The following is a 20,426-nucleotide window of genomic DNA, read 5'->3' as shown; positions in this document are numbered from 1 at the left end:
ACCTTTTCTCAAGAATTTCTGGCATTCAATAGCTATCACAGTTAAGAAGAAAATCAATAGAGATTTGAATACATCACTCTTTTATATAACAAAATAATGGAAAAGTAAATAAAAGCATAAATAAATTGTTGTTTGAGAATAATTACTACATTTCATACGCCTGTTTTTCCAGTGAATACGCTCGTACTATTAAACTCGAACAAAACCATTCAGTAGTTTAGGAGAAGAAAAAGGCTGCACATAAATTAATAGACGGATGGGCGAATACACAAAAACTTAGGCCCATTAACAGATGGCATCCAAAAAACCACTAATATATATTAATGACCTTTTAATGATAGATCTTAAAGAATATGAAGGTGATTTATATTCATATGCTGATGATACGGTTTTACTTTTTAGTGGAAAAACTTGGACTGATGCAAATTGCGGCTTAAAATTAATAAAAAAATGGTTCGATTTAAATTCACTTGTAATTAATAAAGATAAAACAATACCTATCCCGTTTTCTTTAAATAATAAAGGTAATAAACCAATTTCATCTATACTACAAATTAAAATGCATAATTCTGATTGTTCCGATATAAATTGCAATTGTTCAGTTATTAATGAAGTTAATGAGTTTAATACTTACGTATAATTATTGATAATCATTTAAAATGGAATAATCATATTCATTATATTTGTAATAAATTACGTAAAACATTATGTTACTTTGTTGTTCTAAGAAATATTTTGTCAATTAACTGTTTACGTATAATTTATTTAGCATTATTTCAATCTTTATTTATGTATGGCATTATAGGTTGGGGTGGAACTTATAAATCCAACCTTTATCCGTTAATTTTACTACAGAAAAAAGTATTAAAAATTTGTTTAAAAAAGCAGAAAGATTACCCAACTGAAATGTTGTTTAAACATCAAAGTTTTCAATATTAAATAAATGTATTATTTTATTTTATTAAAATATTTTCATAGAAATTTTAATAACTTTGAAAGGTATAAACATAATATAGAACTAAAAATATGAATTCTCTGCGTTTGTGTGAACCAAAATGTAAAACCAATGCAGCTTTTTATCATAGCATGAGTCAAGGTCCCAGATTATTAAACAAATTTGATTCCAATAATATTTTAACCACGAATCCTCTCCAAATTAATAAAAAAATGTGTATTGGATTTATAGTTTGGGTTTAAACATATTAAACACTATTTAATCTGTATTCACTCTCAAATTTAATTTTATTTTTGTCTGATTGGAATCCCCTCCTGAGCCCGAGTCTTACTCATTCAGGAGTGGGCTAGTTTATCTTTCATTGTATTTATTAACTTGTATTCATTTGAAACTTACTAGCAATAAAAATAAATAACTGATATTTTGTGTTTTAATAATGCTTTCTCTACAGTTTACACAATGAGAAAGGGGATGGGTCAAAGGTGAAAAGAAGACATCGAGTTACTAAAAGAAATATCCACCACGCGCTTTTATATACCACAAATCCTGCAGCTGATAATCTATTCTATGTCCCCTTTCAACGTTCTTGATTGTAATATTGATGAAGAAATAACAACATTATTGTAAGTTCAGACCGATTTTTTTTTTTTCAAAATTGTGAACCAGTGAAATTGGTGCAAAATGGAGTCTAAATGATAATGTTCATTATATACCCTAGTATGGAACCTTCAATTTATAAAACCATAAAGATAATTAGATATGTAATCCACCCGCTTCCTTGCTGTAGGTGCACTGGCCTTGATAGCTGGGCGTGGAAGTGTGGGGACCAAAGTAAAACCCCTACCAAGTCAATGTGTGTGTATATAAGGTGGGAGCTGAGCTCTATACGCCACACAGTTCTCAAAAGCCGATTCTTAGCTACAAGTTCAAAGAACTTGCCAGGAAGATGAAGTTTTTGGTGAGTGAAACCAATTTGTACTACAACTTTCTTACATATTACCTACAATTTAAACAAAAAATACAAAATTTCGGATTAGTAAAATCATTATCCCCCTTGAATTAAAAGGAAACAAATTATTGAATTTGAATCGCGAGAAATCTGACTAGAGCAAAGTAGGTCATTTTTGGACAGTGGCCTTCAACTGGATCATGGAAGGGAGTTATACTAAAACTGCAATTCAATACGATCTATTCATATGGAAATAAATTTAGAATGACAAAAAATGAGTTATACAAAAATTAAAATAGGATAAAATTGTACTAGAAAAAAAGTGGGCTACAAATTTATTTAGCAAAACAAAAATTCTTCTGGACACTTGATTTTCTACTTTCGTTTCGCTCAAGTTTTTCTTTTACTTAATTTTATAATAATAATAATCCGTGGCGCTACAGCCCGTGAAGGGCCTAGACCGACCAGCCGGCTGCTGCCTCACGCCCACATGCCGAAGCAGAGGTGGACGATTATCCAACCAGAATGGAGGTATCGTGTGGTTAGCACGATGATCTCTCCAGCCTTTATAGCTGGTATTCGCAACCGGGTTTCGCTACCTATCGTAGCTCCCCAAGTGCATCACGATGCTGGGTGAGCACCGGTCCCATACACTTGCCGAAATTTCATGAGAAAATTTCTTCCCCTATGAGGACTCGAATCAGCGCGTTCCGTAACGCGAGTCCTAGGCAGGATGCCTTAGACCACGACGCCACGGCGCGGGACACTTAACTTTATACCATTCAATAAATGAAGACTCTGGTAAATCCTCAATTCAGGTTAATTCTGTAATCTGTTCTTGAAGATTAAAGGAGGTTTTAGAAGTACCTTAGTTGCCTCGATCAATTGGAAAAGTGTATCAAAACCAGATAGATAACAGATTCCAGCTGGATAAGTACGTAAGAAGCCAGATGGATTACAGATTTGGTCCTTATAATTAAAAAAAACAATATTAATTATTTTAAGCAATTAATTTCATTAACAAAATGACTCAATATAAAAATTAAACTTTGTTAACATGTTGCAAATCAAGCTTTCAGGTATAACTCCCTGTAAAGTTTATTTGAATAATTTCGGGGGAAAAATTGTTCCGGGGCCGGGCATCGAACCCGGGACCTTTGGTTAAAAGTACCAACGCTCTACCAACTGAGCTACCCGGGAACCCTACCAGACACCGATCCAATTTTTCCCTCCACATCCACAGAGCTCAACGTGGGCTGACAACCATCAAGCAACCAACATTGAGTGCACACTAACTCTGTGTGACTTAAATTGTGGTTTTCTGTAACGTACAGTGACGTGTATTATGCAAATCAAGGTTTCAGATATAACTCCCTGTAAAGTTGATTTGAATAATTTCGAGGGAAAATTTGTAACATGTTGCACATAATACACGATATATTTCATTATTATTATTATTATTATTATTATTATTATTATTATTATTATTATCATTATTATCATTATTATTAATACCCATCTACAAAAAAGCAACAATTATTCTTCCAGATTTTGATGTCATTCCTGCATTCCGATATTTTTTACTCAACTGATGAAAGGCCACGAGTTTTACGTCGTGAATATAATTAACTGAGCTTAAATTTTAAAACGGAATCTTTAACTAGCAGAAGTTCAGATACAAATTCTAATACACTTCTTTGAAGTATCTCATTGTTCACTAGCATATATAAAAAGAGTCGTTGACAAACAGTTACTACGGTATCTACTGGTATTAAGAGAGTAGGATAATTAAAGGAGCCAAACATTCGCGCTTAAACGTTCTGAAATTATAAGAGAGTTCAATATAATAACTCAAATTAAAAATGCTGCGTTGGTAGAGAACTCATAAACTCATGTTGACAAGTATTTGTACCAATCACTACGATGCCTGAAAAGTGTTATAGTGCATTGTTATTTAATGAAAAGTGAAAAACATATCAAAATACTAATAGTTAAATAAAAACGAAATACAAATACAAACCATTGATTAATAATAAAATCCCACTGCAAATAATTTTAAGAAAAAATGTGTACATAAAACGTGTAACTAATTACATAAAACAATTTAAACTGGTAACTTTGCTCTAGAACAGACGTGGGCATCAGTAGTACATTTCGCACGGAGTCGAACGTAGCCACGTGACTTCCCTCCCTCCATACCCCTAGCTGTTTACCAGTCCGACCGGTCTGAGGTAACGGAAGTCAGCGGTGGATTTCGCTAAAATAATGTCGCTCTCTAAGGAAGCTCCTGAAGTAAAAAAGTCGAAAAAATATTACTTCCACAAAGAATGGGAAAATGAATTCTTTTGTTGCGAAGAAGGAGAAAGTGTTAGGTGCTTATTATGCTACAAAATTTTACTAGCAGTCAAGAAGAGCAACGTTCAGCGACATTATGAAAGCTGTCATAACGAACACAGACAAATTAAAGGCAAGTGTTTGATTTCAATATTTATAGTATATTAATTTTAAGCATTCATATGATTTTATGGAGTTTACTCTTCTTCTGCTTGTTCAATCTTCTTCCATGAGGTTTGGTAATCGTTTTTTATTCTGTAACAATATTGTATTTTTTCAGGTTGTGATCGTACAAAACAGTTACTAGAGTTGAAAGAGAAATATCAGGCTAGAGACAAATCCAACACAGAGAAAAGCTTAGGTAGTGAAATTTTATCGAAAAGAATTGTTCAGGCGAGTTATCGGATAGCTTGGGAGATCGCGAAAGCTAAAAAATGTTACACAGAAGGGGAATTTATAAAGAAATGTCTGAATGAGGCTGTTGGATTAATATGTCCAGAACAAAAAAGTATGTTTGAAAAACTGAAACTTTCCCGTCGAACAATAGGTAGAAGAGTTGTGAATATTTCAAATGATATTCAAAAACAATTGGAAGTTAAAGTGGGACAGTTTATAGCGTACTCCATTGCCATAGATGAGAGCACGGACATAACAGATACGGCACAATTAGTATTATTCATCCGAGGAGTGGATGAGAAGCTTGTTATTAATGAATATCTATTGGACTTAATCCCATTGATGGATACTACCACAGGTGACGATATTTTCAAAGCGTTCTGTTCATCCGTAGAAAAACGAAATCTAGACTGGTCGAAATTAATATCTGTCACAACTGACGGAGCATCATGCATGGCTGGTGAGAAAAAAGGATTCGTCGGCAGGTTAAAATCTTATTTGACTGCACGGGAAAGATCTGATACTATTTACAGTTTTCACTGTATAATACATCAACAGGTTTTAAGCTCGAAAATTGCTAACGTCGAAAGTGTTATGAACGTTGTAGTGAAAACAATTAATAAAATAAAATCGAAATCACTGAAACATAGACAATTCAGGCAATTGTTGAAAGAGATGGGTGATGGATATGAAGACATGGCATACTACACACAAGTGAGATGGCTCAGTCGTGGGAAAATGTTGAAGAGGTTTTTTGATCTGCGGAACACCATAAGTGATTTCTTTAACAAGCAGGTACAGTTTGCATTTCAGTAATTAAACTTAAAATAATGCAACTACTGTAACTTAAATAATAATAATAATAATAATAATAATAATAATAATAATAATAAACAGTAATAATAGTGTCGGCCTGAATGACGGAGTCGGTAGAGTGATGGCCTTCTGTGCCCGCGGTTGCGGGTTCGATCCCGGCCAAGGTCGATGGCATTAAGTGTGCTTAAATGCGACAGGCTCATGTCAGTAGATTTAGTGGCATATAAAAGAACTTCTGCGGGAAAAATTCCGGCACACCGGCGACGCTGACATAACCTTGGCAGTTGTGGCGTCGTTTTAATAGAACATAATTTTTTATTTTTTTTTTAATTATAGTAGTAGTAGGAGTAGAAATAGGAGTAGGAGTGGTGGTGGTGGTGTGTAGTAAGTAGTAGAAGTAAGTAATAGTAACGTAGTAACATCTTCGGTTTACAAGCAAAACACATTAAGTCAAAAATATTACTTCTGAAAAAAAGACAATTTTATTCCGACAAAACTGAATCCTCAAAATATTATTAATTTGAGTAAGTTATTTCTTTTTAATTGTATTTTATTTTCCAATTCTAAGTTTATACATAAGCAGTATATACAATACAAATGCCTTTTGCTCAGAAGTAATATTCCTCACTTAATGTGTTTTGCTTGTAAACCGACTATATAATCATTATGCGTTTCCTTTTCAGGGTGAAACGATAAATGAATTGACAGACGAGAGGTGGATCATTGATTTGGCTTTTCTGTGCGACATAACCAGCACTCTTAACGATTTCAACATTTCTCTTCAAGGAAAAGATAAAAATATCGTACATATGTACGATGAATTAAAGCTGTTTGTGTCACAACTGCGTCTATTTCTGATGCAGTTAAATCAGAGAGAATTTTATCATTTTCCTTCTTTAAAATCGCTTAATCTATCACCCGATGTTAACATTAGCCACTTGTATCAAATATTGGAAAATGTAATAAGTGAATTCACAGACAAAAGATTCAGTGATTTTAAGAAATTAGAGAATGAATTTCTATTATTTGCTAATCCATTCTCCATTAATGATCAATGTGTAAGATTAGACCTTCAGTTAGAAGTTCTTCGACTGAAAAATGACACATTTACCAAGTGCAAATGCACAAATATGACTGGTTTAGATATATATAAACAACTTTGCCAAGTAAAATATCCACATCTTCGGACTTTTGTTATGAAAATTGCTTCTATGTTTGGCTCAACCTATATTTGCGAACAGTTTTTTTCTCAGTTGGCCATTGTAAAATCCAAACCAAGATCACGTATTTCAGACGAAAATTTATTCCATCAGCTCATAATTGCAATGTCTGACATAACTCCAAATTTTGAAAAACTTGCCGATTTACGTGACGTAGAAGACTAAATGAATCCCTTCTTTTAAGGAGATGAGTAAATTGACGTAAATTGACAAAAACAACAAAGAACTACAGTAAGAGGTTTAAAAAATAGCGTAATTGTTTTTTCTGTTTCTTAGTGATGTGATTGATAGTTTCTTGGAATCTATTTTTCATAGGTTGCTTAATTTTATTTTCAAATGATGCAAATTAGAAATATAGTTATGTTTCAGCTTTTTGTAAAATAGTTTGTATTTGTTTTGGAAAATATTACAAGTGAAGTGAGAATGGTTGTTACATCCCTGAATTTTTTCATTGCTACACCCCTGAGAGAGGTATTTCGTTATCAAATATGACGTAAGAAAGGTCAGCAGTAGTGAACTTGCGTTTCCTGCGGGAGAGATTACATCAAGAGTTCAGGTGACCTTCAAACATCGAGTAAGCAACAATGCTAGATATCCTACATAATTATGATGATAGTGAACTAACTCATAACTATGGTGCAACAATAAATTATGACTCAAAGACACATCCAGTGTGGAACTATTATGCAAACATGTCACTTGAATGCTATTTGTGTACTATAATATATTTCATTATTAATATTTATATTTAATACGTTCCGTTATGCGTAACATATCCATTCTCATTACTGTAATAACTGAAAACAATATATTTGCTTAACATTTAAATCTAATTGCAATGTTTAAACCTTGTCTGTAAACAAAAACAAATGTGTATTACCATTGTAATCCAGGTGAGTACTGGTGTTACGAAATTTAACGCGAGTAACCAAGGGTTAATTAACGTTCCGTGTTTCAATACTTCACGCGATCCACCACTGAGTATTACGTTAACAAGTGATGCGTGTTGCAGCAATCAGAGTAGTACGGCGCATCACTTTAAATGCCCACGTCTGCTCTAGAATATGCAATTAGGAAAGTTCAGGATAACACAGAGGGTTTGGAATTGAACGGGTTACATCAGCTTCTTGTCTATGCGGATGACGTGAATATGTTAGGAGAAAATGCACAAACGATTAAGGAAAACACGGAAATTCTACTTGATGCAAGTAAAGCGATAGAGTTGGAAGTAAATCCCGAAAAGACTAAGTATATGATTACGTCTCGTGACCAGAATATTGTACGAAATGGAAATATAAAAATTGGAGATTTATCCTTCGAAGAGGTGGAAAAATTCAAATATCTTGGAGCAACAGTAACAAATATAAATGACACTCAGGAGGAAATTAAACGCAGAATAAATATGGGAAATGCCTGTTATTATTCGGTTGAGAAGCTTTTGTCATCTAGTCTGCTGTCAAAAAATCTGAAAGTTAGAATTTATAAACCAGTTATATTACCGGTTGTTCTATATGGTTATGAAGCTTGGACTCTCACTTTGAGAGAGGAACAAAGATTAAGGGTTTTTGAGAATAAGGTTCTTAGGAAAATATTTGGGCTAAGAGAGATGAAGTTACAGGAGAATGGAGAAAGTTACACAACATAGAGCTGCACGCATTGTATTCTTCACCTGACATAATTAGGAACATTAAATCCAGACGCTTGAGATGGGCAGGGCATGTAGCACGTATGGGCGAATCCACAAATGCATATAGAGTGTTAGTTGGGAGGCCGGCGGGAAAAAGATCTTTGGGGAGGCCGAGATGTAGATGGGAAGATAATATTAAAATGGATTTGAGGGAGGTGGGATATGATGGTAGAGACTGGATTAATCTTGCTCAGGATAGGGATCAATGGCGGGCTTATGTGAGGGCGGCAATGAACCTCCGGGTTCCTTAAAAGCCAATAAGTAAGTATATCGGTACTCAGCTTATTATTGGTGAAAGTAAACATCAGAAAATAAGAGTTTATTAATTAAACAAGACTGCGAGATGAAGATTAAAATATGTCATGGAAAATATAAAATAGTGGATTCAGAACCAATTAACATATATTAACACGAGTTTGACTGAATTTTAAATGGGATTTTTACTTCAGCAGTGGCTCAGCTAAGACACTAATGCAGTGGTGCATATTGAAGCTCATACGAGTATCGCGAGGGACGGGCAAATTTCTTTGCGCGCGGGTTACTTCCCTTTCCCCTACAACGACGCACCGAAATGGGAGTACCGATGCAAAGGTTGTCCATGCATAAATCAAATATAACAGGAAATTTTCCTGCAGAGTTGTAGCTGGAAATAATTGATCTTTCACATGCTACGCTATTGAAATCCTACGTATAATGACGACTTTTTTCACTTTACAATTTCTTAAACTAGGAAATGTTTCCAGGCTGCTAGATGATGGTAAGCACGCTATGCTTAGGTTTGCTTCTTCAAGTAACATTTTACGAGATATAATAAGGCTAGTGTGAGACGGAAATCTAAGAGGCGATTCTGGCGAAACTGCATCTTAAAAAGTTTATTTTCGCATAACAATAATGGCCAAGATGTTATTCCAGCAGTTTGGGAAGTTGTATACGTGGACGCATTTATTTTTAGGTTATTCATTCGGTATTGTAACGTACAAGGAACTTTTCGTTAGTTATTCAAAATCGTATATATAACATCTTCTGTTGTCAAATAGTTTTACTGCATTTGTTAAAGTGGTGTGAAGAAAAGTACAAAGAATTATTATAACTCGACTTCATTTAATGTTAATTTAGTTCACTCTTGTGTTTTGGTCACTGCTATCTGTACAACAATATGTACAGACTGCAGGCAGGTAGCACGCGAAGGAATCGAAGGTCGTTGACGCTGGTTCACAATAAACCGGAAACGAGAATCGGAACGAAAACGAAAACGGTAAAATTGTTAAAATGTGTACATTTAAATGTGAGCATTCACAATTAACGAAAAGCTTGCCGGAGCCCGGGATCGGGAATGGAGAGTTGGCCAAGTTTAGACTTTGGCGTTCACGTTTCCGATCACAGCCCACTAGATTCATTCTATTGCCATCTAAAAGCTATTTTGTCGTCGTATATTTTGTAGCACGAAGACCGTGACATAACCCATGCATTATTTTGTTCTGTGCTGTGCATCATGGAGCAAGTTTTATTTGATGACATTCTAATATTGAGTGTTGAGGAAAATCCTCACGTTTACGATAAGCGACGCGCCTCGTATAAAGATGAGAAAATGAAGGAGAATACGTGGCTTTCAATAGCTGCATCTTTGAACACCGATCGGAAGCGAATCATATTTTATTACTGTATTGGTTGTATTACACACTACATATTCATGCTTCAATTCAATAACTACTGTTGTGTTCATTTTTGTTATATTACAAATGTTTCTTCTCTAATTATTTTACGTTATGGTAGACTTAAAATAGGTTGTGATAATAAAGATGCATGGGCATATTTATAGTACCGTACCTAATGAAATGTTTCAGTTGAAATTTCGAAGTTGGTTAACCTGTGTTTATGTTGGCTGCCTTGTACTCATGAGAGAACGCCATTGGTCAATTATACACAAATAACATCAGAATGCGTAATATCGACTTTACATATCGTTATTGACATACATATCGATATGCATAGTCGTCTACGTTCTCGGTTTATTGTGAATAAAAAATTTTCATATTCACGTCCTCTGGTTCTCGTTTTCATTCTGGTTCTCGTTCCCGGTTTATTGTGAACCAGCCTTTACACATCCCTGTGCCAATGTCACGGACTACTTAATCTCTACGTGGGGTGAGCACAATGCAATGGTTCAAATAAGCCTAAATGACGTAGGCTCATTTCAGATCACTCTAGAGAGAAGAACAAGAATAAATCAGCATCATTTCTTGATGAAAAACAGGCCAATTAAAAAGCATAAGAAAAATAATATCAAAGTAACTATACTTTATTTTCGAATTAGAATGAGCTGCTGTTCTCTGTCTACACTGGTATATTAAAGTCCATGCTTGATGCATTTCTCACTGCACACCGGCCGACTATGCAGGCAACCTCACATGCAATGAATATGAAATGGAGAATGTTCATGGAATTATGTCGATGTCTATATTAAGGAAATAGGAGGGCCCCGAGAAAAACCCCAAGTGTGACTCTTTCTGCTTGAAAAACTCCAGGCCTAAACGACACTCGAATAGAGACTACTTCAGTGATTACCTAATGGTCTAAATCACACAGCCACCGCAGAGACAAATAATAGTACATTATGCAACGAGCCTATAATGGTAATAATTAAGACGCGAGTATATTTGTTTATGAAACGAGCGCAAGCAATTTTCATAATTTTCATACGAGCGTTTTAATTACCATTATAGGCAAGTTTCATACGACTTTTTATGCTCGACCATATTTCTAACTTGAAATTATTCATAAGTATTCATGTTATGGTTATGTGAGGAGCGGAACTGACCTGAATTGTGAGATGTGCACAGACTCGAAAGTATTGATTTTTTCCGAGGCACGAATGTCATTGACCTTGATATAATCTAGAGAATAACATGAAGATTAGTCTTGATATAACCTGGAAATTGATTTAGAATTGAAAAATGAGATGGCAAATTGAATTTATTTGAATATTATTTACAATTAACACTAATTATTATAGTAACAGAACATAACCTTCTGCGACAGTATTAGATTTCCAGCCTCCGTGACTTTTCGCTAATTGTCTTTCGATTGCATATCCGAGAATAATCGATACTTGTGGTTTTATAATGGTACAATGGTGATTTCTCATTGGCTGAACAACTGAATTATAATGAATAGGTGTACTTTAATGAGGTGCATTAAAGGGCTACTACCAGGTGTATAATTACTACATTTCGGCATGGTCGAGCATAAACATATTCGTTAAACTCACTCTTTATTATAGGCCTATGTTATTTTTAGAGAAATACTAACATAATTATATATTCACAGGTTGTCCTCACCGCCACTCTGGCCTGTGCTCTTGCCAAGCCTGGCTTCTTGGGAGCACCAGCTATCAGCGCTTATCACGGTCTGGGACCCATCGCCCCTGTGGCAGCTCCCCTTGCTGCACCTCTTGCTGCTCCTCTTGCAGCTCCCCTTGCTGCTCCTCTTGCTGCTCCTCTTGCAGCTCCCCTTACTGCTCCCCTTGCTGCACCTCTTGCTGCTCCTCTTGCAGCTCCCCTTGCTGCACCTCTTGCTGCTCCCCTTGCTGCACCTCTTGCAGCCCCCATTGCAGTCCCTGCAGCTGTTCACTCCAAGTACCACGTCCAGAATGCGATCGGTCAGGCTAGCTATGGACACGCTGAGCTTTTCCAGGCCCACAACGCCGTTCAGGTAAGACACGTTCATAGCAATAAGAAACCCGAATCACACAAGAAAACATACTCATCCCAGTATTTCAGCAAAGGTATTTATAAAACAGAGCCACTATCAAACATACATTCGTACGTATTTCTTGTAGTTGAAAAGGCAGTTGTTGTGGAAAAACCCGTCACACAGACCAGTCTGAACAGTCAGATATAAATTTCAGAACGATATTTCAGCATCTGTGTATTGTCTGTATTACTGCTGAAACCGCGAGCTTAAATTTTCTTTCCTTTTCCCAAAAGATGGGCACTTCACATTACCACACCTTCTAGGAGTAATTTGTCGAAGTCAAGCATCACTTTGCGGTCTTATACATTGCCCATGATACACTACGTGAAGACATATCTACATTGCACCAAGGCTCATCATGGTCAATGGGAAAATGATGGAATAACAATAGCAGGAGCTACCAGCATAGCTCAGTCGGTTAAGGCGATTGTCTGCCAGTCCAGAGTTGTGCCCAGGTGCGGGTTCGATTCCCGCTTGGTCTGATTATCTGGTTTTTTCCGAAGTTTACCCCAACGGTAAGGCGAATGTCAGATATGGTGAATCCTCGGCCTCTTCTTGCCAAATATTTCACTATCACCAATTTCATCGACGCTAAGTAACCGAGTAGTTGATACGGCGTTATTAAATAACTAAAAAAAACAAGAGCAGTACCTCACAAAAATCTTCCCCAACAGCATTCTTGACTACCACGAATTTCCTTGGTTTCTGCGAAATTGGAACCCGGATTTTCTGTATAGGAAACCGCATTCTGTCGTTCGATTAATGATGTGCTTATACTTAAGAATGCTAGTATGATAATTAAGAGGAAGAATAAATTGGACTTTTTCCATTGCTGGTAATGAAAAGAAAATCACAATGTTTCAAAGATTCGCTCCATCTTCGTCTTAATGTGATTAAAAAATGGAGTGAAAATGATGTGTGTGACGAACCCAACTTGTAACACATCCTTTTCACCACCACTTTTTGTTCGTTTAAAGATGAAGATAGAGCCAGTCTTCGAAACATCGTGATTTCCTTTTCCATTACCAGCAATGGAGAAAGTCCAATCTGTATCTCTTCTAAACAATATACTATTGTTTTCTCACTCATTTAGGTCAGTATGATATTATTAAATGAATAGATACCGTTGTTTTAAAACGAAATAATTAGAAAAATCTCAAAGTTCGAAGATCCGAACTAAAACGAAGAAGAAGAAAAAAAAAATTGTCTCCCACTATTTGTATAAGGAAAACGAAAATGTAACATTTCTCACCTATAAGAAAGAACCCAAGTCCTGTCATAATTTATTTGAACTCAGGTCTTCTGTATAAAGTACTATTGGTCTAGCAAACTATTCATTTGGTAAGTTTAAAATATGATAATTGTTAAATCCGATTCTGCAGTTATTAAACAATAAACAAAGATCTTATTATCTATCTGAATTACTGGAGACACGAATTAATTCTAACAAGGATATTTAAAAATATGGAAATGGAGAAAAGTCATACGATTTCAATTTATCATCTATAAACAAGAAAATCTGGTCCACTCTGTTTCTAATTTATCTAAAAATACTGAATCGATTTGAACTAAAATTTAATGCTTTTAACTTCTAGTGAACATGAATTACGTCTGTTGGGTCAATCCACATAAATTTGGCACTACATGGACTATTAAGAAAAATATAATTTAAAGAAATTCACAGAGAAGTAAATCAACAGTTTAAAACATTCAAACATGTAGCAATACTGCAACAATCTGTTCTTGTGCAGGATGCTGCTGGCAACAAGATTGGAAGCTTCAGCCACGTGAGTCCCGAAGGTCTGGTCTTCAAGACTGACTATGTTGCTGATGCCCTGGGATACCGCGTGGCCAGCAATGCCCTCCCTGTCGGACCTTCTGCTCCCGTCATCGACACCCCTGAGGTAGCTGCTGCCAAAGCTGCCCACTTTGCTGCTCACGCTGCTGTCCTCCACCGTCGTCGTCGTGGCATTGCCCCCATTGCTGCTCCTCTCGCTGCTCCTTTTGCTGTTGGCCATACCCCTGCTGCCACTGCTCCTCTTGGACATGCCATTGCTGCTCCTTTTGCTGCACCCATTGCTGCTCGTATTGCTGCTCCTCTAGCTGCCCCTATTGCTGCTCCCCTTGCTGTAGGACACACCCCTGCAGCCACGGCTCCTTTGGGACACCCCATTGCTGCTCCTCTTGCTGCCCCTATTGCTGCTCCTCTAGCTGCTCCCTTTGCTGCTCCTCTAGCTGCTCCCTTTGCTGCTCCTCTAGCTGCTCCCTTTGCTGCTCCTCTGGGACATCCCATTGCTGCTCCTTTTGCTGCCCATCTTCTTTAAATCTATTTTATCTCTTCTTGACTATTCAACTTCCTCTTCTGTGATAAAAAGCTTACTATCTTATTCATCAAGGCTGGTGCTCCTAGTCAGTGCATTACCAAGAAATCTTTGATTTACAGATGAGAAACTCAGGACTAATTCTTAAGGTAAAAATCTTTCTGTCTTCAGGAAGTTGTAAATGTTGTTCCTTACTTAATTGGCATGAAAAAAAAAACATGCAAAAGTATTCTCTTCTTTCTTAGGCACAGAGCCAAGATTTACCAACGAAGTTGTTTTTTAATGACATTACGTGTGACTGAACTGTGTCAATTGACTGTAAAGTAATCCCAACTTACTAGATTGGGGTTTATTTAAAATACCTACTGAATTGTACACATTTAATGTAAATAAACTATGTATTTTCTGAATATGATCTTTGTTATAATTGTGTATGAATTCCTTACGAAAGCTCCTACATTCAAAATCAGTAATCAATATGAATAACCTAAGATGTACAGAAACTGAAAGAAGGCCAATACATGAATCCAGCTTTATTTGCTGAAATCACGTTGTTTCTTGTAGATTCGTGCAGCCAATGTCCAGAAGATTTTGTTAGTCAAAGTTTGGTACATTACATTCTGCTGATTCATATTGTTGTTCAGTTTTGCAGTTAATTTGTTTCGGTTATTTTGTTCAGAGTGCAGTTTAGAAGAATATGAATTAAGGTTTCTGGCAGTAGAGGCCGGTGATCAAAATCCTTGGTGAGGCCAGATGCAACTAGTTTAAGTGCCTCCGATAGGAAATGTTTGTTTATGATATTAATTATTATTGTTATTATATTATTAATATTATTATTACTGTATTATTATTATTATTATTATTATTATTATTATTATTATTATTATTACTACTACTATTATTAGTCTATTCTTATTACTATCAATGAAAAATAATAATTTCACTCACAAAATAAGCTGTTATGCTCTGAGTTTCAGTGATTGTTTCAGTGTGATATTATGTGTTGAAATTCCCCTTTCTTTCTTTTCTTTTTATTTTTTTCCTTGGACAGCAACAAACAAAGCCAAGAGAAGTTTATTTTGCATCGCATTACCATATAACCATTTATGTTGCCCATACCAGGATGCAATAGAAACTCGCGTTTTAAGATTATGTGTCAGAAAAATTATCAGCGATGTCGTAGGTATCTCGGTAGTCTATCTCTTTATTTAAAACTTCCTTTCTTTTAGTATTATTTCTTCTCGAAAAAGGACACTCTAACAATGAATTAACTGCACCAGCATTATTTCTCTCATTTGTTTATGTTTATATTTTCCCAAAATACATAACAACATTGGCCCAGATTCACTACTGTACTACGAAGTACAATAGTAGAACACCCTCGCTTATGTCATAAACTGAGACATAAGGGGAGAGAATCGAGAATCGAGCCTGCCAAAGAGCTGGAATTTTGTTATTTATGGCCTAGTTAGGAAGGCAAGTCACCACTGCTATTCCCACCTCACTCTACCCTTGAGGCCGGCCCAAGGATGGGACGAGTGAAACCTGACCAGGCCAGCCGAATTGTGCCTCAGCTACAACGTTTTAAGTGTAAACTCAAAGCCCACGAAAGGACATGAAATGCATTAAGCCAGACCCAGCACGAACGATTCTGGCCTCAGGAACAAATTTTACTGCAAAACAGGTCTATATACATCACAAGCCAGACCCGGCACGAGCAATCCTGGCCTCAGGAACAAATTTTACTGCAAAACAGATCTATATACATCACAAGCCAGACCCGGCACGAGCAATCCTGGTCTCAGGAACAAATTTTACTGCAAAACAGGTCTATATACATCACAAGCCAGACCCGGCATGAGCGATCCCGGCCTCAGGAACAAATTTTACTGCAAAACAGGTCTATATACATCACAAGCCAGACCCAGCATGAGCGATCCCGGCCTCAGGAACAAATTTTACTTCAAAACAGGTCTATATACATCACAAGCCAGACCCGGCACGAGCAATCCTGGCCTCAGGAACAAATTTTACTGCAAAACAGGTCTATATACATCACAAGCCAGACCCAGCACGAGCGATCCCAGCCTCAGGAACAAATTTTACTGCAAAACAGGTCTATATACATCAAAGTTTTCAAATGCTTCTACAGCGATATATGCTTCATTCAAATAACTAATACATTATATAAAAACACAAAATTTGATTTCAGTTAAGCCAAGTGACTGAGGCCTGGCCTCACTTGCCTCAGTCAATCAGCCGCCACTGGTTTCTGGTTCGTGTCGACACACCTTACAAATAGGTTAAGTTGATCTGTGGAGATACTCTTCTGTAACTGTGTCCAGTGAGTAGGCCTACTCTTGCAGCGAAGCTCTGTACTGAGCTTGGAACCTCAAGATAGATGCTGTTATCATTTGGAGCTTTCTAATTTTCCTTAGTGTGTTTCCTGTTGTTTCTGATAACCAGTGATGTTTCCAATTTTCTAAACAATGTTTTTCTACAATAGTGCATTAAGTTGCATTTTACCCACTGTCATCAGTGAGGAAAGTGAGCCTTTAAAGCACTAGTGCGTAAAAAAAATAAGTGATCACTTTAGGCACTGCTATTCATTTTACGCATTGCCAAAGAAAATACAATATTCTATGCACAAATTTCTTTCAGTAAGAAATTAATACATTACCTCGATCTTTCATGACGTAAATATTACACGTAACACAAATAAGTAACAAACTTAACACTCATATTTACATTTTAGCCCGTATTATTCTGAAGTTACATAATATGTAGTATTCATTGTTCGCATTATTTCAAGGATCTGAAGTAACTTCATTTTTCATTAGTCTACTAGGCCATGATTCCATGGTTACTTATTTCTTTATGGTTCTGAGTTCAGAAACGTGTCCAGAATGCTGTGTTAAAATTAATAACTAACTAATATAATCATTTCACTTTCCATTCCTTATACGTGAGAATTACATATTGTACAAATTAGGCCTATTTACAATGTTCTCGAAATTACTGCAACCATATTTATTAAACTACAAAGTAATAATGACAATGACACAAAGACCACAATAAGGATAAGTATGTTGATAATAATGATAATGACGACGACGAGGATGATGATGATGAATAAGATGATGATGATGATGATGATGATGATGATGATGACGATGATGATGTTTGACAATTTTGTAACTGATTTTAACTCCTATACAAATGACAGATTAATTGAAATTATTTCACAGCCAATGCCAAACCAAAGTATACGCACAATCTAAAGGTCAAGGCACTAAGCCTCGGACACGCCTTGCAGTCAAACTGGGTAAAAGTTTTAAATGAAACCTTGCCTCGTATTTCACCTTGCCACACCTAATTTCACGTGTGTCTAGTCTAATAAAATACTAAATTAAGATACAATCTGCTATATATTTCCATGAACAGTAGTGTACAAATTCACTGTATTAAAAATGAGAATAGTAATTTATACTTATTTACAAATGGCTTTTAAGAAACCCGCAGGTTCATTGCCGCCCTCACATAAGCCCGCTATCGGTCCCTATCCTGAGGCAGATTAATCCAGTCCTACAATCAGATCCCACCTCCCTCAAATACATTTTAATATTATCCTCCCATCTACGTCTCGGCCTCCCCAAAGGTCTTTTTCCCTCCGGCCTCCCAACTAATACTCTATATGCATTTCTGAATTCGCCCATACGTGCTACATGCCCTGCCCATCACAAATGTCTGCATTTAATGTTGTGAAGAATATAATGCATGCAGTTCTACATTGTGTAACTTTCTCCATTCTTCTGTAACTTCATCCCTCTTAGCCCCAAATATTTTCCTAAGAACCTTATTCTCAAACACCCTTAATCTCTGTTCCTCTCTCAGAGTGAGTCCAAGTTTCACAATCATACAAAACAACCGGTAATATAACTGTTTTATAAAATCTAGCTTTCAGACTTTTTAACAGCAGACTAGATGACAAAAGCTTCTCAACCGAATAATAACATGCATTTTCCATATTTATTCCGTGTTTAATTTCCTCCCGAGTGTCATTTATATTTGTTACTGTTGCTCCAAGATATTTGAACTTTTCCACCTTTTCAAAGGATAAATTTACAATTTTTATATTTCCATTTCGTACTATGTTCTGGTCACGAGACATAAATCATATACCTTGTCTTTTTGGAATTTACTTCCAAACCTAACTCTTTACTTGCTTCAAGTAAAATTCCCGTGTTTTCCCTAATAGTGAATTTTCTCCTAACATATTTACGTCATCTGCATAGACAAGCAGCTGATGTGACCCTGTCTGTTTTCCTGAACTTTTCTAATGGCATATTCTAGTGCAAAAGTAAAGGTGATAGCGCATCTCTTTGCTTTAGTCTGCAGTGAATTGGAAAAGCATCAGATAGAAACTGACCTATACGGACTCTGCTGTACGTTTCACTGAGACACATTCTAATTAATCGAAGTAGTTTTTTTGGGATTACCAAATTCAATAAGAATATTATATAAAGGAGAATATAATACGTCATCAAATGTAATATGCATCTCAGTTTTCAAGACGACATTATAATAGCATAAATATGGTAATCCGACCAATATAGTTTAGAAGAAATTATTGTACAGAGATAGACAGACAGATGATAGTTTGAAAACCACTTTTTTGGAATCAGGAATACTGAAAACGTACATTTTCGAGAAAATCTCGAAATCAATGGTTCTGCAGCATCACACTATGTTTCCTTTATACGTATTTCGAATAAAAGAAAAGTCAAATATTTCAACAGTCATATGACGCTTGTTCATTATCAGTAATGCTGAAATCGTTGGTTTCCGTAATTTTTTTCCTTATGCTTAGTATAATGAGAAAGCAGAAAGAAAACAGGTACTTACCAATCTTCAACCAGAGTTTCTTCCTCAGTTCAGGATCATTCTGTGGCATACTGGCGGTCATCTTGGCCAAGTTTACGTCGATTGAAAGTGCAAGGTCGACAGCTGCCTCCCACAGACCCAGAAGAGCTGACAACTGCACACAGGCTTCTGTCAAGTTCCTCTCTTGACACAAACGCAGTGCATAGCGGATGTCATAACGGACCATATTGGGATCCTGACCTGTTATAACAACAAAAACATCAACAGATCAATAAAACACAAAATTCCAATAGTTTAAAATTCTGTTGTTCACCATGGTTGGTCAGATGCAATGCCCGCCATTAAACCCGAGGTTCACCATTTCAGGTCAGGGCAATGAATTCTTAAGGGGACCCAGACGTGAGTTTTCTATATTTTCAACATACATACTTTTATTCTTTTTCTCTCGATATCAGTGGCGTAGCATGAAATTTTGAGCAGGAGAAGCTAACTAAAGTTGTCTTTCATGCAATATGAGAAAACGTATTACAAAAATACAGTCTTAAATATATAGTAATCAATTTCAAGTCAGCAGTCGAAGATTGGTTGGAACATCGTAAGTAACACCAATAAGGCATGACCTGAAATGAGATGAAATAAAATATGATTTCACAGTTTGCACATATCTCTTAACAAATAGACACGTATACGTATAACATTAGCTCACTCCCTGTCATACTTAGAGAATTCACAATATTAGTATCATTACGTAAGTATGCGTCTGTCTTTTGGTTGTGTCCTTCATTGACAGCAAGGGAGTCGGTCATTTGTTTTTTAAATCACACTTTTGTTCGTAAGTCAGTTTTGATAATACAATTGTCCTAAAAAATTCAAGTAAATTAGTGTCAGGAACTGTTATTTCGCTCATTATTTATTATATCAGCCACAATGCACACTAACACTTCAACTGAACACAACTGACGAAAAGGGATAACTCGGAAACTACTTATTTTCAATGCCAAAGCTAGCTTCTTGGAAGCCTTGCGACTAGGGTACCGGTAGTTTAGTTAGAAAGGGATGGAAAATCTGAAAGAAACCGGTCTGCTTGGAAGCTGGTGTGTGCAGGCTTCTT

General features: G+C 36.2%; 2 protein-coding genes and 1 non-coding gene across 5 annotated transcripts in view; 1 reads left to right on the top strand and 2 right to left on the bottom strand.

The window, feature by feature from the left end:
* dor (vacuolar protein sorting-associated protein 18 dor) overlaps positions 1 to 20,426 on the bottom strand; it is a 291,090-nt gene that overhangs the window by 103,905 nt on the left and 166,759 nt on the right. For all 3 annotated transcript variants that reach the window (XM_069836074.1, XM_069836073.1, XM_069836075.1), the window contains one exon: positions 19,337 to 19,555. In XM_069836074.1, the coding sequence (XP_069692175.1) occupies positions 19,337 to 19,555 (219 nt within the window). The remainder of the gene's footprint in view (positions 1 to 19,336; positions 19,556 to 20,426) is intronic.
* On the top strand, positions 1,793 to 14,841 carry LOC138706581 (cuticle protein 18.6-like). Its single transcript, XM_069836070.1, has 3 exons — positions 1,793 to 1,913; positions 11,685 to 12,068; positions 13,862 to 14,841. The coding sequence occupies exons 1-3, from the start codon at positions 1,902 to 1,904 to the stop codon at positions 14,432 to 14,434; spliced, it is 969 nt and encodes a 322-aa protein (XP_069692171.1). The 5' UTR covers positions 1,793 to 1,901; the 3' UTR covers positions 14,435 to 14,841.
* Positions 3,032 to 3,104, bottom strand: TRNAK-UUU (transfer RNA lysine (anticodon UUU)). The gene has a single exon. It is a non-coding gene; the product is annotated as a tRNA-Lys (tRNA).

Source organism: Periplaneta americana, chromosome 9 (assembly GCF_040183065.1).
Source record: "Periplaneta americana isolate PAMFEO1 chromosome 9, P.americana_PAMFEO1_priV1, whole genome shotgun sequence".
NCBI lineage: Eukaryota > Metazoa > Arthropoda > Insecta > Blattodea > Blattidae > Periplaneta > Periplaneta americana.
The sequence above is the reverse complement of the archived record's forward strand: the minus strand, read 5'-3'. Positions and strand labels throughout refer to the sequence as shown.

What these genes read in the sequence shown, in the direction of transcription:
- LOC138706581 (XM_069836070.1), top strand. An exon ending in AGGCCCACAACGCCGTTCAG is followed by an intron (nt 12,069 to 13,861) that starts GTAAGACACGTT and finishes GTTCTTGTGCAG; the next exon opens with GATGCTGCTGGCAACAAGAT.